The following is a 14,018-nucleotide window of genomic DNA, read 5'->3' on the forward strand; positions in this document are numbered from 1 at the left end:
TATTTACGCAACACATTTCATACAGAGGGTAAATTCGAAGTAGTAAATTAGGCAGAGGGATATGGCGTCACCTTGTGTTTGTTTATTGTTGTTTGTTGTATGTTTACAAAGCAGATCATTGACATTGGGTCAGTCAATACGAATAATTTAGTGCTGTTAAACCTAGTCCACACATGTGAAATGAAATGATATTGGCAGGATGTCTAAGTCTGAATCTGATCCACATCATTACCCTATCATTATCATCATTATCCTAGTGATTATTTCGCAGATAAACCTAGTAATTCCCATCCCCAAAAGAAAAAAGAGCGATGAGCCGCCTTCGTGAAGGAACAGAGCCATGAGATCCGGCTCCCTTCAAACTGCCGTAATTCCCATCACTAACAGCTCAGTATGAATGAGATGTGAAAAATTAACTAAGTAAGCAAACTTTATTTACATAGCACTTTTTCATACAGTTGTTACAAAGTGTTTTACAGAATTAATGGTACAGGTGGGATGTTGATGAGATAACATAACTGTTGACAGCAACTGTTGTCAATATGGCAGTGTCACACTGTCAACAAATTGGTTGTCTTAGGGGCAAGTTGACTATTTACTTCTACAGGTGTGTCATGTGGTAGTTGATGTTTTAGTGGCAAATTGCAACATCCAATAATAACATAACACCATTATCTTGATACATCTTGATATCTCTGTCAAGCTATTTATATTGGTTATAATAGCAGGAGATTATCCCCCTTCCATTCAGATGTGGTGTGAGCCAATACAGAATCTCTCCTTGTTCTGTGAGGTATGACATTTTTACTTCTGCACTTCCAAAGTATATCACACAAGCTCAAAAATTGGTTTCACTAGGTTAAGTTAAAGTACAATATGTTCACAGTGCTAGTCCTCTGTAATTGTCACCATGTAGACAAGGGATGCATCAAGGGGTGCAGGATTATTTATTAATCATCTGTACATCTGTGTCTGTGTCATTCATGAGTTCTCTCCAGTGAGATGACAAATGTGGCATCCCATTAGTCCAACTGTCCACACTAACACGATCACAGTTTCTTAGCCTCCATGGAGAAAAAGATGTTAGAAATAATGTGAAATTGATCAAATAATGCAATCAAATCTTATGTTTTGTGCTTTTTGTATTATAGGTGAACCGGAGCTCAACTCCCCAGCCCTTGGAGGTATGTGTGTGTTGCCTTAGGGCCACCAGAGACAAGCTGCCCAGGGGCCTCTACACTGTCAATGTGGCCCTTCACAGCCGTCTAGGGGGTCCAGCTCTGGCCTGGTGCCATAAGAAAGAACAGCAACAATGGGCGGTGTCCACTGAGCCAATGGAGCATCTGGGCCGCTTCCATGACACCGACCTGCACATTAACCAGAGCCTGTTCATGGTGAGGAGTTTAATAATGAGATCTTGGACAAATGCAGGAAACATGAATGTTTATGGTGCAGTAAGAATTCAGAAATAACAGTATCTTAAGCATTTTCAAAAAAACAGCCCACAAATTTTAATCAAATTTAGATGTATTCCTTAAAAATTTAAGATAAATAAATGAGTCATAACTAAGTTTGTTTTTAGCTTTGTTTAAATTTTGGATTGTGGCAAAACATAAATGGGATAATGCTAAAATAAAGTGGCTTTGGTTTTGCAAAAAAAGACACACAGAGGTAGCATCTTTCCTCTGTTGACACTAATATGTTTTTATTCAACAAGAAAAGGACATAATCAGGTTGTGATTTGTGACTGTGCAATTTTTTTAACAACAACCCCTTTATTCATATGATGCTTGGGGAAGCTGCTTTAAATATTTCTCTTTTTTTCAGCGAAAAAGAAAATTGGAATAAATATAAAACATCTCTTATCTGAAAGCAATTTTGACACTGAGGGACCCTGGATTAAAACACGCTCACTTCCAATGACATAGACGAAGCCTTTGTTGTGAAGATTCAATGGAAAACTTTTGCGAAATGTGATCTTAAAAACAAACAGTCCCCTCAGATAAAAGAAAACAATAAAACATGCTGTGCTAATATGACAGAACCTACCATACTGCATGTTTAGTGTTAGTTTTTTACCACAGCATTTCCAAATTCCACTGCCTCTGTCTGTTTTTCTTGGTTTCATCAGCTGCAGTGACGACAGAGCAGTTTCTAGATTCAAAGGGTTATGAGAAGTTATATTGCTGTAAAAGATGGCATATGAAAATATGCCACACACAGCCTCTAGGTTTTTCTCCGGGGATCTTTGTATGAATAAAACAACAACTTTTCAAACATGACATTTAATCCATGCATGTAAATCAAACCCAAGATCAATTATTCATTTATATAAGAAAGTAATGTTTTATTGGAATGAAAATGAAGTACAAATGCAGTGAAAAATGTAGCGTCTCTTCCACATTTCTTTGAGCATCTGTAACATAGTTGAGCTATGATCGGGTGGATAAAAGGAAAAACAGAAAACTTGAAGAATTGACTTAAATGTTATATTTTTAAACAGTATTAAAAATCTCAACCTCCATTTCCAATGCATAATAAAAGACATAACATGTTTTCACATTTGGTCCTTTTGATGAAACAACACAGCAGATTACATTAGATGAAATCTATGTACATTTCACAACCACTTTTCTAAACCTTGATATGAGGGAAAACATCCTCTATAGAGGCTGTGCTAATCTTAAAAACCCACATACTCGCTTTGGATGGTCGATATTGACCAGTGGATTAGAAATCTCTGTTTATGTTCATTCATTGATGATGTGTGCACAGTATTAAAAGATTCACAAGAGGAAACCTTAAAACAGAAGCCACTAAATCCAGTGTCCCTCCTGATCCCATAGAGTTTTGTGAAGGCTCAGAAAGGGCTTCTTCAGTGTTCTGATGGCAACTCTAAAGGCCTTAGCTGGAGCATTTATCACATGTGGACACTGTCAATGTGCTGGTGGGCGTATTCACTGAGCTCGAGCATCCTGATAATATTGTCTCCAGCTCCCATCAAACATAAAGGACGGGGTAAAAGCTGGCATGAACTGAATGCAGACCTGGGATCTGATTCAGAGGTAAAAAAGGTTTAAGTACGGCATGCTAAATGCCTCATGTCACTCTTCCTTCCCTCCTCTCCTCGCCAAACCCTCGGCTGTGCTTTACAGACAAACCTGTTGTTGTTGTCCTCATTGATAGTGGTGGAAAGGCTGATCAGATTTGTCTGAGACTATCAGGATTGGCTTGGATGTTTTCGCTCTCTCCTCTTGCCCACACTATAGCGTGCAATTTCAGGAGTGCTAGCAGTGCCTTCTAAGAGGAAATGAGGAATTAGTGATGGTAAGAGGAAGCCAGGAGCTTATTTTCCTTTCCTCCCTCTCTCTCCCTCTTTTTTTTTCATTCACCCTTTGCTTTGTGTGTCTGGGTTTGGATTTAGACAGAAACTGTGCAGTTCAGTCGGAGATGTCTTGGATATGCTGGCAAGTGGGAGCACATGAGAAGAGTCGGGCCCACAGCCTTTGTGCAGCTTTTACACCAAACGGGAAGATGCATAAGATTCCACATTTTAATATTAAAAGGGGGGGAGAAGAAGGAATGAGGAAGGAAAGAGAAAAAAGATGAAAGGTCGTATGGAGATCCATGATTATACTTTATCTTTTGTCCTATGTTTTGGTCATTGAGGAAGGACGGTTAGTCATTTGACAAAGAACTGAGTCATCTTGCACAATGATAGTCGTTATGTTTTCCTCACTCCTTTTGTGGACACTCTTTTTTTTTTAAATGAGTAAATCAGTCTGTGTTGAATTAACCCGGACATTTCTAATGGTTTAAGCTGCTCCCCCAGCCAACAGAGGATGTAAAAAAACCTCTGAAGCATATCATGCAGTCTCACAAACCTCACAGTAACACTTCCCACATACACATGTATGCCAACAAGCGCACACGTCTACACGCAGGCACTTATGCACTCGCACATGCACACAACTGACTATTTATGCAGGTCATATTTCTTACAGTAAATGAATAATATGAAATATCTTCAATATCCATAATCCTTGATATTATGCCATAAATTTGTGTCCTGAGTCAGACACTACTACCCATCATTTCACAGGTGCATACCAAAAGCAGATTATCAGGGGGGTGGGAGGGATACACATGATTTATGTGTTAAAACAAGTCCCCTGCGTTTTCCATTACAACTAATAAAGGAATAAAATATTTCCACCCAGTGATGGATGAAGTGGCACACACCTCACTGTCAGTTCATTTTTTAAGCAAACCCACCATTCTCTGGGTAAATAAGAATGTATGTGTTTGCCATCGACTGCAAACCACTAACACTTTCTGCTTCACGCGAGATACCCTTAATATCATCAGTTTGATTGATGGTGGCCCCACTGCATCGCAAATTCAGTAACTGTCAGCTCATAGACTACAACGGCAATCTCAACTTCTCCTCCACCCTGTGTTTGCTGCCGACAGTCTTTATCATTCCAACATCTCCTTTTAGGCAATTTGCTGAGTTGGACGGGTAAGAATGGCAGTTAAGAAACCTCCAAAAAAGAACACAGAAAAAAGTTAAAGGAGGATTTAAGTCTAGGATGTAGATTAAGTGGCTCCCTGAGGGCTCCTGTCCTGTTTTTTACCCTCTGTGTGTCTGTTTGTCATTGGCTCCGTGGTTGTGAGCAAGTCTATGCGCGCTCGCTCCTGTAATGCTGTATCTGCTTTGTCGATGTGTGTGCATATGTGTGCATACGTTGGTGTTTGTGCCTGCAGGCATGTGTGTTCACCCGAGCGGAACTGTCAGTGACTTTGCCCCTTCCTATGTGTTTGCAGATCGTACCTGCAGCCTGTGAGGTCGTCCCCTCCATGGTCCTAGTATTCCAACTGATCGCGCTACCAGGAGACGGCAGCCACGTCAGCTCTGTGCTGGCTTGGGGGGCATTTCCTATTTGTGGGCCGAGCCTCGGTCTTGTCCAGGGCAGGTGTGTCAATGTGCTTGTGTTTCAGGTCACTAAACCACTATGATTTCCAGCAAAATCATCACATGAAAAAAGCAGTCCAACTTGTTCACAAGCACTTCACCCATCATACATCTGGTTGTGCAGTGACCATTATTGGTTATGTGTCATTGACCCAGGTTCAAAACCCCTCTGCTCAGGGGGGAGCCACAACTGGACCAGTTTAAAAAAATTGAAGCCCTCATCTCCTCTGATCTAGACCACTGGCTGTGCAACCTGTACTTTCAGGTTTGTGTTTGTGTGTGCAATTTGGAAACATGTGCATGCACGTTTCTTTTTAAGATTCTTATCGGTTGTTTTTTTTACGTTATATATTCATAACTGTATGCAGGTATGAGTAATGGTTCTGCATGTGAAATCATATGCTTGTGTGTGTGTGTGTCTTTTCCCTCACTCTGACCCTCTCCTGTTATTTGGGAGGCAGGACGGGGGTTGAATTTTTTGGATTTTCTATGATAAAAAGCTTTTACAGAGCAATTGGAAATTGGCCCCAGAGAGCAAACAAGAACCACATCTTTGCCCAGCAAATCCGGATGCATCTGAGCTGATGCATTGATTAGATTAGTAAACATCTTAATTGAATTAAAAGCCAGAACAAAGCTCTCTGTCTTGGGTTTGTCTCTTTATTTGTCCCTTCAACTGTGACATCTTGTTTGTATTACTGCATTATCATTACTGTTTTCTGCAGTTGCTTTGATTTCTGAGGGATGTAAATAGCAATATTTTTGTGCATCTTTGCGGATGTACAGCACTTTAGGCTGTACAATATTCATACTAGTCATATTTATGGTCTTAATTGAATTATTTCATGCCATTATGGCACACTATGACAAATACTAATAGTTGGCTATGTCTGCAGTTTGATCACTAACACCTGTAGTGTAATTACATGCACATGCTGTTTTCCCACAAACAATGGTGATGCAATGGAATGATATGAACATAACTGCTGATGACATTAACATGAAGAGGTTATATTAATGTTCACTGAATCCATATGTAGGCCTCTAACACACACAGACAGACCTACCGCCCTCTTGTTTGTGGTGTTTCAGGTAAAGAGACTCCCTCTCGGACCGTCTGGGGGGCCAGAGCGCTGCATCACCCTATCGATACCCCCTCCTAACCCTCCTGTGATGCAACCTGAGGTCCATCATGACCAACCCCAAGGCCGACTGCCACTCCAGCACCAGCCCCAGCCCCCATCACAGACCCAGCTCCACGCTCAGCCCATTCACCTCCAGTCCCAGTTATACCCCCAACAACAGCCGCATGCGGGCCCCAGCAGTAGAGCAGGAGAGCTCGCTGTGGTACATTCTCACCGGGGGTCTCCTCTCTACCTGTCAGCTGATTCTGCTTGCTCTTCCTCATCTCTGCCAGGTAGGGGTCCAATGTTAAAACCCCCAACTACGCCACAGTAGGGAGAAAATGTCACCCTAATGTCATAAGCTCTGGGATGGGAAGAATGGCAGGCCTAACTTACAGCTGTTCTCCACTGAGGTGAATGTGCTTGAGGGTAGGGTTGGGTAGAGACAGTGGGCCAAGCCTGACAGACAGAAGTAACATCAAACAGAGGATGTTTTCTCAGTTAGATTATATGCAAAAACCCAACAGATAGCAGCATTAGTGTAGCATTAGTGTTAGTTCAGTTAGCAAATGTTTGAGCAGCAAGCACAACACTGATAGAGTCAGCTGATAGACTTGTAACATATTCAGATAAAGCTTTTTGATAATAACACCTCCACTTAAATAAGTAAACAAACCCTCTTCAGTATGATGACATTAAAAAAGATTAATATAAACTAATAAAAAGACAGTCAGGCATTGTGGATATTAGCTGCCACACATAACACTGCTTATATTACTGTTATCAAGTTATTAAAAAACAGTTCTTGTACATGGACAGTGTGTACTCTGGCTACCATATTTAAACTCTTTTAAAGCTTAGCTACACAAAACTATGCAGACAAAATTGGTTGTATTACTTGGCCATTACATATAGGTGTTCTGTCTTTGACACACTGTGGTTGCACTTTGCACTTTGAAAAAAAAGCTTAATTTTTTACCTTTGTAGACTTAATGCAATTGAGCAATTTCGTTCTGTTTCTGCCATTTGACTGAGATCCACCCATCGTACACTTCTGATTGCAGTCTTGAAGTTGTTATCTGTCCCATTATCCTCTAGAATACTTAAGTATCAAGTGTAATCTGATTTCCTTCATTTTGTACCACATATTTTTCCAGAGGCACTAGGACACTAGGAGTGAAATGATTTTAGAGAGCGAATGAACTATTGTAGCGACTGCATAGTGGCTCCATGGTTGGTGTTGCACAGAAAGAAGGGCTTTTCTGTGTGGAGCTTGCATGTTTCCCCCCTGTGTTCTTTTGTGTGATTTTCCTCCGGGTGCTCTGGTTTCCTCCTACAGTTCGAAGACATGCAGGTCAGGTTGATTTGAGACTTACATTCCCAGTAGTGAATATGATTATGTTTCCATGTTTTCGTCCTGCGATGGACTGGTGCTCCTTTGCTTTTCTTTCATTGCATGTTGGGATAAGCTCCAACATGATCCTGAATAGGTATAAGATGCACTGATGAACTCTCCCGATGTGGTTGCCCTGCTTATCTGGTGGTCCAGGCAAGGCCATACCACAGTCATAATCACATCTACAGGTGGCTAATGACTTAAGTAATAAAGATCCACTTCCTCATTTTAAAAACACACTATTCTTGTTTCCCACCTAGTTCCAAGTCATCCAAGATCCTGGTCATTGCCAGGAATCAAACACAGGCTCATTTGGTATTGATCTACTACAAAGGCGACTGGCTAGCTTCTTTGTTATTAATACATCCCCCTTTTTTTTCCTTCTCTTTTTTTTGCACGCACAGCTCATCTTTATTTAACAGTCCTCAAAAGTTTCTGGGGTGCTCTGCTTTAAACATCACACAGGCTTTTTAATTACAAATGAGTTGTGACAGGTCTGCTGGGTAGCACCCTGGCCCATTTTAAACGTGATGCCGGCTGACAGCTTGGCAGTGTTCTCCCAGCACTGAAACATGTGGAAGAAATTGGTCTTTTACATTTCACAGCTTGTCGCTTCCTCCGCCGACTGACCTGTGACCCCCCACAGAGATCCTAACGCCCACAAGGGAAGTGTCCCCAACGAACTGACTGCCTTTCCAGAGAGAGAGAGAGAGAGAGGGAGGGAGGGAGGCAGGGAGGGAGGCACTCACTATGGGAGATTTATGTTCTGCCACACAAGGCAAAAGGTACCAGGTCTCTTCAACGCACACACGGCTGCATCTGGCTCACACGCAGACATGGACGTCAGCACACACACACATTCTCGCAGCCAGGTGAGGAGGTTGCTCGGGAAGTGAACCCGATCCGTAAGTGAAGTAATGGATCAAAAGGTGTCCTGCACAACACCTCATCCACGCCGTTTCCTAAACCGACCTGACGTTTGCGCCACATTTGCATACAGATCCGTTCATTTTGCATTACCTCTGGAGCGAATTATGGCACTCAGATGTGGAGATTACGTCAAGGTTGAAGGGAGCGATTGGACGGACAACTTTAACCTAGCCAAAAATGGAAATCCAATTCAGCGAGGAGAAGAAGAACAAATTATCCCCTGTTCCTCAGTCCTCTGTCAAGTCTCGAGGTTTCAGACATTTCCTTCCCATTTCATGCCTCTCTGTTTCTGATGTGTGCTGTGTGGAGATCGCTTTCTCTGCGCATGCGACGCCAGGATTTTCCTCATTACCCATTTGTCTCAGAATCAGGACAAGTATATGGAGACCTCTTGTCATTGTGATAACATACACACAGCAGAGCTTGACAGTGAGAAGTTTGTATTCCTGAGGCCTTAAGTTAATTAATCCCCGTAGAAAAATCACAGTGTGCGGTGAGGTGTCTATTACAGAACAAAACCTGACATCCCAATCCAAGATAATAACTCTGACAAGTTTTGATCGAAAAACCAGAAGATTACTGTAAGTGCTATTATGTGGGCATTGATGTTTTTGTGTTTCAGAATCACTAGCTATTGGATGATAATAATTCTGATTTACTTCAGTGGACTCGTCCAAGCATGAGGGAGTGTATTTGGATTTTTAACGTAGACATTAGCTAGAGGCACACTGGGTTAAGTGACCTTTCACATTAACTGAATGATCCAGTTACATTGGGTTTGTTTGAACCCAAATGACTAATTAGATCAGCGTCTTGTTTCATGATCGCCTTTAGTGGATCACTATGGGCACGCAGATGATTCTGCCATAACTGTATCACTGCTTCATTTCTCTGGCATTTTTGTTATTTTTTATTTGTTTTTTTTTGTTTTTTACAAATGCATCGTAACATCTTTCCCCTTGAGCACCGATGGTGATTTCGAGGATTCCTCATCTAATGTCTTCTTTGGAGCGCTGCCCTGCACTTTCAGGATGTGCTCCCCTCCGGGCCGGTCCCAGTCATCAGAGTTTCAAACCACAATGTTACATCATACCCTCTCAATCAGTCGCACTCTGCATCCCGCCGATTAATTCAACAATGTCCGGATTCCAAATGGGTGGGTTCAACCTTTTGAAGCCTGTTTGCAGAGATACACATGTAAACCCTCACAGTGGGTGAGGTAAACAAGCCCAGAGGACTTCATGTGGGGGACAAATACAGAGCATATGGGACAAATGCACCCAAAGGTGACAGTGTCTTGTCTCAAGCACCCACTGAAAATTCCCAGTTTTTGTGTGATAAGACAATCACAGCCCGCGTGTGGTTCAGTGAACACGATAAAGACAAATTTGACTTTCAAGAGCAACAAAGTCTTAAAACGGCAGATGCACATATTAGTATGCACTGAGTGTCTGTTATTGTCATTAAAATGCAATGGACTACAAGAAAATAAACTCTTGTGCGAAGCGACACCAGATCCTCACAGTATCATAGCAACCTTAACACAAATCCCGACATGGACTCAGGGGTAATCCGTGAGTCACTGACCTTTGGTCCCTCTGTAACTTTGGACCAGTCATCAGGCAATTAGGGGCCTAGGTGAGCAAGAGCTGCCATCTCAGCCTGGTTGCATCTCACCGGTAACACAGCGATGGGGTCTCGACGGTGTTACGGCCCTCAGGCTTTCCTCTTTCCTTGGCCTGTTTTTGTGTGTAAGCAAGGGAGTAAGAGGTGTGTGGAGCTATGCAGTCGGGAGGTACACTCATTTGTATTTCTACCCTGGAAAATGTTTGTGCATGTATGCAAGTGTCTACATATTAATATCTTTGTTTATATGCCTTTCTGTGTGTGGGGGTGCGTCAATGCAGTGTAATGCGCTGGGTGAATATGTGAGTGTGTGTGTGTGTGTGTGTGTGTGTGTGTGTGTGTGTGTGTGTGTGTGCTGGTGTTAACACAGCTCAGAGCGCAGGGGGATAACAAGGAGTTTGTTGTTGGCCTTGAGTGCCCGGAGAGGCTGGAGTTGTGGCAGCTCCAGCACTCTGAGTTCATAGACGTAGCCCTTAGCTGTCAAAGCTGTCGATGATGTCGAAGCTGTCGATGCAGCCTCCGCGCTCATTCTGGTTGCACAGCGTCTGCGCATTAGCAAGTGGGGCCTGGTATAATGACTGTGTGTGTGTGTGTGTGTGTGTGTGTGTGTGCGTTTGTGTAGTCTAAGAAAGCATCCTGATCCATGGTGGTCCAAGTCCACGGTTGCTGTTGTTGTTGCCAATAGAGGTTGAGGTGTGTGTTGGTGTGTGTGTGTGTGTGTGTGTGTGTGTGTGGGTAAAAGCAGCTGGCCATGGGCTGCTTTGCTCTGTCTTAGACTGTCTGCACAGTAACACACACACACACACACACTTTGCTGAAATGTAATATTTGCTCGAGAATATTAGCAATAAACTATTAGTTGAATTTGGATGTTGTAAAAGTTAGAAATGGAGAATGTGCTGTGTTTAGTTTCTGGGTGAATACAGTCTGTTCTCCCATTTTGTATATTTGACACAAAAGGGTTTCCATCCAAGAGCTATTCCATCTTTGGCATTTCTTCATGGAAGTAATTTTCCGGTTTATTAATGCACTTTCAGATTGTGTAAAAATATCTTGTATTAAAGTCCAGGCATTAAGATGTGTTTACATCGTGTACACCAGATATGTGACGGATGTAGGATTATTGGAATCTTAACACTGACACAAAATTGAGTATGCGATTATGTAATGTCATGAAATGTAGAAAAATAATAAATTATTTTATCCCAAGAATAGAACAAATATAACCTTATTACCCTGTAACTGTAGGCACTCCAAATGTTTACCAGCAAAGCGGTGGTAATTAAAAACTACATCTGTGTTAGGATGAAAGCTGATTTCAGACTCCCTTAAAAATAGCAGTGAGCCGGCTCTTCCTGCCATTTAAGTACATTTTAGCTGTCAGAAGGATCTCTGATGTGTTGCCTATATTTAAGTTATTATTACTGATATATTTAATCCCGCAGCAAGAGAAAAATTATATCATTGCAGAGGTTTCCATATGTATTATATAGATGTGACTGGTTCCACGGGGGGGGAAAAAGTTTCACATAGTGAGATTTTTACATGTATCAAGCTAAGGTTTACTTAATTACAACCTCCAGGCAATGCAGGAACCCTTTTTTAAATTCTGTGAATGTTAATATGCTAAATAATGCAGATCTCCGACTCTTCAAGCATGAGACACACATCTGGCGGCTTACCATTTAAATTACAGCAAAAAAAAAGAAAAAAAAAGAGTGAGACAGATAGAGAGAGAAAAGAAAAAAGAGGGTTAGGATGAAAAAATACTTCAAAAGTAATTTTCCAAAGAAGAGAAGAATGGGGAAAATGTATTACAACCAAACTTAATTTCTTTTTCGATTTTTCATCATTTCTAATTGCATACATTAGAGCGTCGAGGCTGGGAAGGTTCAGCTCTGAGATTGTGGGAGACAGAAATGACTGTGCAGTGCGAGCTCCATAAGTTAACACTCCTACTTCTCTCTGTAAAACCAGCCTTTGTTGCCTTTGCAAGACTGCGGGTAGTGTACCAAAACATCTTCACTACCTGCCTGAGAGTGGAAAAACAAGACAAAAGCAACATTTGCAGTTTGTTCAGGAATGCAAAGAGTATTTGATTTGATTTCTCAGTACACTGCAAACAGCATTTTTTTTAACTGGTATTATTCTCATTTTAAGTGTCATTACAAACCTGCGCTCTGAGCATTGTAACTCAATTTAAAAGCATTTTGCATAACTAAATGTTAACCTTTTCATTTTTATTGTGGTGTACTAAATTATTCAGAATGTACAATTTTTTTCAATTTCCATTATTGCCTTTTTGGATAGTTCATCAGTACTTTTAACAACTCATAATCGTTTGGATTTTGTAATATAAATATTACTCAACCGCCCTTGATCCTCGCTATGATTGCCAGATGTGGTTTGCCAAAGAAAACAAACATGAACCTTCCTTTCTTTTTCACACCCACTGCACGTTACTTCTCTTTTTGGGATGCAGGGAAGAATTCCTCCTCGGGAGCCATTTCTGGAAACACGGGAGAGAAGAGTGATCCATGCAGGGAGAAAGCAGAGGGTGGGATTCACTACAAGGTAACACTGTGATTTAAGGGAAAGTGTTCCCACCCTTGAAATGAGCACCCTCTCCGCTTACCCCTTCCCTTCTCTTCCCACCCCTGTCTGCACCCCTACACACACCTCCCCAGCTTATTATCTGAGATTTGTCAAAATACATTTCACACTAACAGGTATTTTTCAGCCTTCAAAGCCAGTTTTGATCTGCTTGACAAGCCAAAGCAGCTCAAATTCTGTGAAATCAGCAAAGCCAGCCAGGCCTCCCTTTTTTTCTCCAAGCCGCTCTAAACACGCCTCTTCCTGTGCTACAGAGGACTTAAGCTAAATTAATCAAAGCCTGCATGTTACCTGCCATACTTTGAAGTGGTAATTGCAAAATTACTCTGTGTGCTGATCTGGCATTGCTGCCTCCCGGTCCGCCCCTGCCATTGTGCCTCCGCTGCGGCCTTTTGTTGTTGTGATGTTATTGTTGAGGTAGTTAGAAGCCTATGAACAAGCCTCCGTCTGTCACACACACACACACACACACATGCACACAGCCTCCTCTCCTGCCTCTTTCCTCCTTCCAAGTCTTTATTCTTACTAACCTCCTTCTACTGATGTACAAGAGGCTCTTCAGACCACCATTAATCAGTGATGACCTGCTAAATAAATGAGTTTGTTGATATGAGGTTCTATTTCTCTGCAGCCTCCATAGACCATGTTTTTTTTTTTCTTCTCCTCTTGGCTCTATCTTTAAAACCTTGCTAACTCTGTCAAATGTCGTGGTGTGGAACCCAGTTGTCTAATGATTAAGTGGAGTGATCTCCAACCTGCCCCAGCCTGGGAGCACTGGGGATCAGATTTCAACCCTTCAACCTGCAGTGCAGGCCTAATTAAAATGAATTTTCTCCAGGCGACCACTTTGCCCACAGGGCAGGAATCCAACCATATACGGAATCCGCTCTTAAGGTATTGCATTAAATTTATTGTGGGGAGACACCGGAGAACATTGCGGTTTATATATCTCCTGCATTTTTTCTCTCTGCTTTCTTTCCCATTCCTTTCTACCTTTTTATTGTGATCATCACTCTGGAATCCAAGCTTGCTTTGGCAAAGATTGCCCTATGAAAACGGATGGAGCTTTTATGGGGCCCTGCCCATTTACTACTTCCTGGGCCTAGTTTATCTCAGAGGGAGAGAGAGAGAGAGAGAGAGAGAGAGAGAGAGAGAGAGATGGAGGAGGGGAAAAGATCGGAGAGAAATGGAGAGAGGTAGAGTGAGAAGAAAGAGAGAGGTTGCTTATTCCAACTGTGGATCTCATTAACATACATCAGTGAGTATTTCACAACTTCAAGCAGAAAGGCACTAAGCCCACCCAAGGGCAACACAGGCAGGGCTGACAGGGCCAGGGAAAGCAAGCCGTTAACAT

At 42.0% G+C, this 14,018-nt stretch overlaps 1 protein-coding gene across 1 annotated transcript in view; it reads left to right on the forward strand.

Annotated features, from left to right (window-relative positions):
- The window catches only part of ofcc1 (orofacial cleft 1 candidate 1), a 76,258-nt gene that overhangs the window by 19,764 nt on the left and 42,476 nt on the right, over positions 1-14,018 (forward strand). The window contains exons 12-16 of the mRNA XM_070928559.1: positions 1,152-1,394; positions 4,828-4,976; positions 5,132-5,240; positions 6,068-6,392; positions 12,534-12,625. Of these exons, the coding sequence (XP_070784660.1) occupies positions 1,152-1,394; positions 4,828-4,976; positions 5,132-5,240; positions 6,068-6,392; positions 12,534-12,625 (918 nt within the window). The remainder of the gene's footprint in view (positions 1-1,151; positions 1,395-4,827; positions 4,977-5,131; positions 5,241-6,067; positions 6,393-12,533; positions 12,626-14,018) is intronic.

This window comes from Enoplosus armatus, chromosome 21 (assembly GCF_043641665.1).
Source record: "Enoplosus armatus isolate fEnoArm2 chromosome 21, fEnoArm2.hap1, whole genome shotgun sequence".
NCBI lineage: Eukaryota > Metazoa > Chordata > Actinopteri > Centrarchiformes > Enoplosidae > Enoplosus > Enoplosus armatus.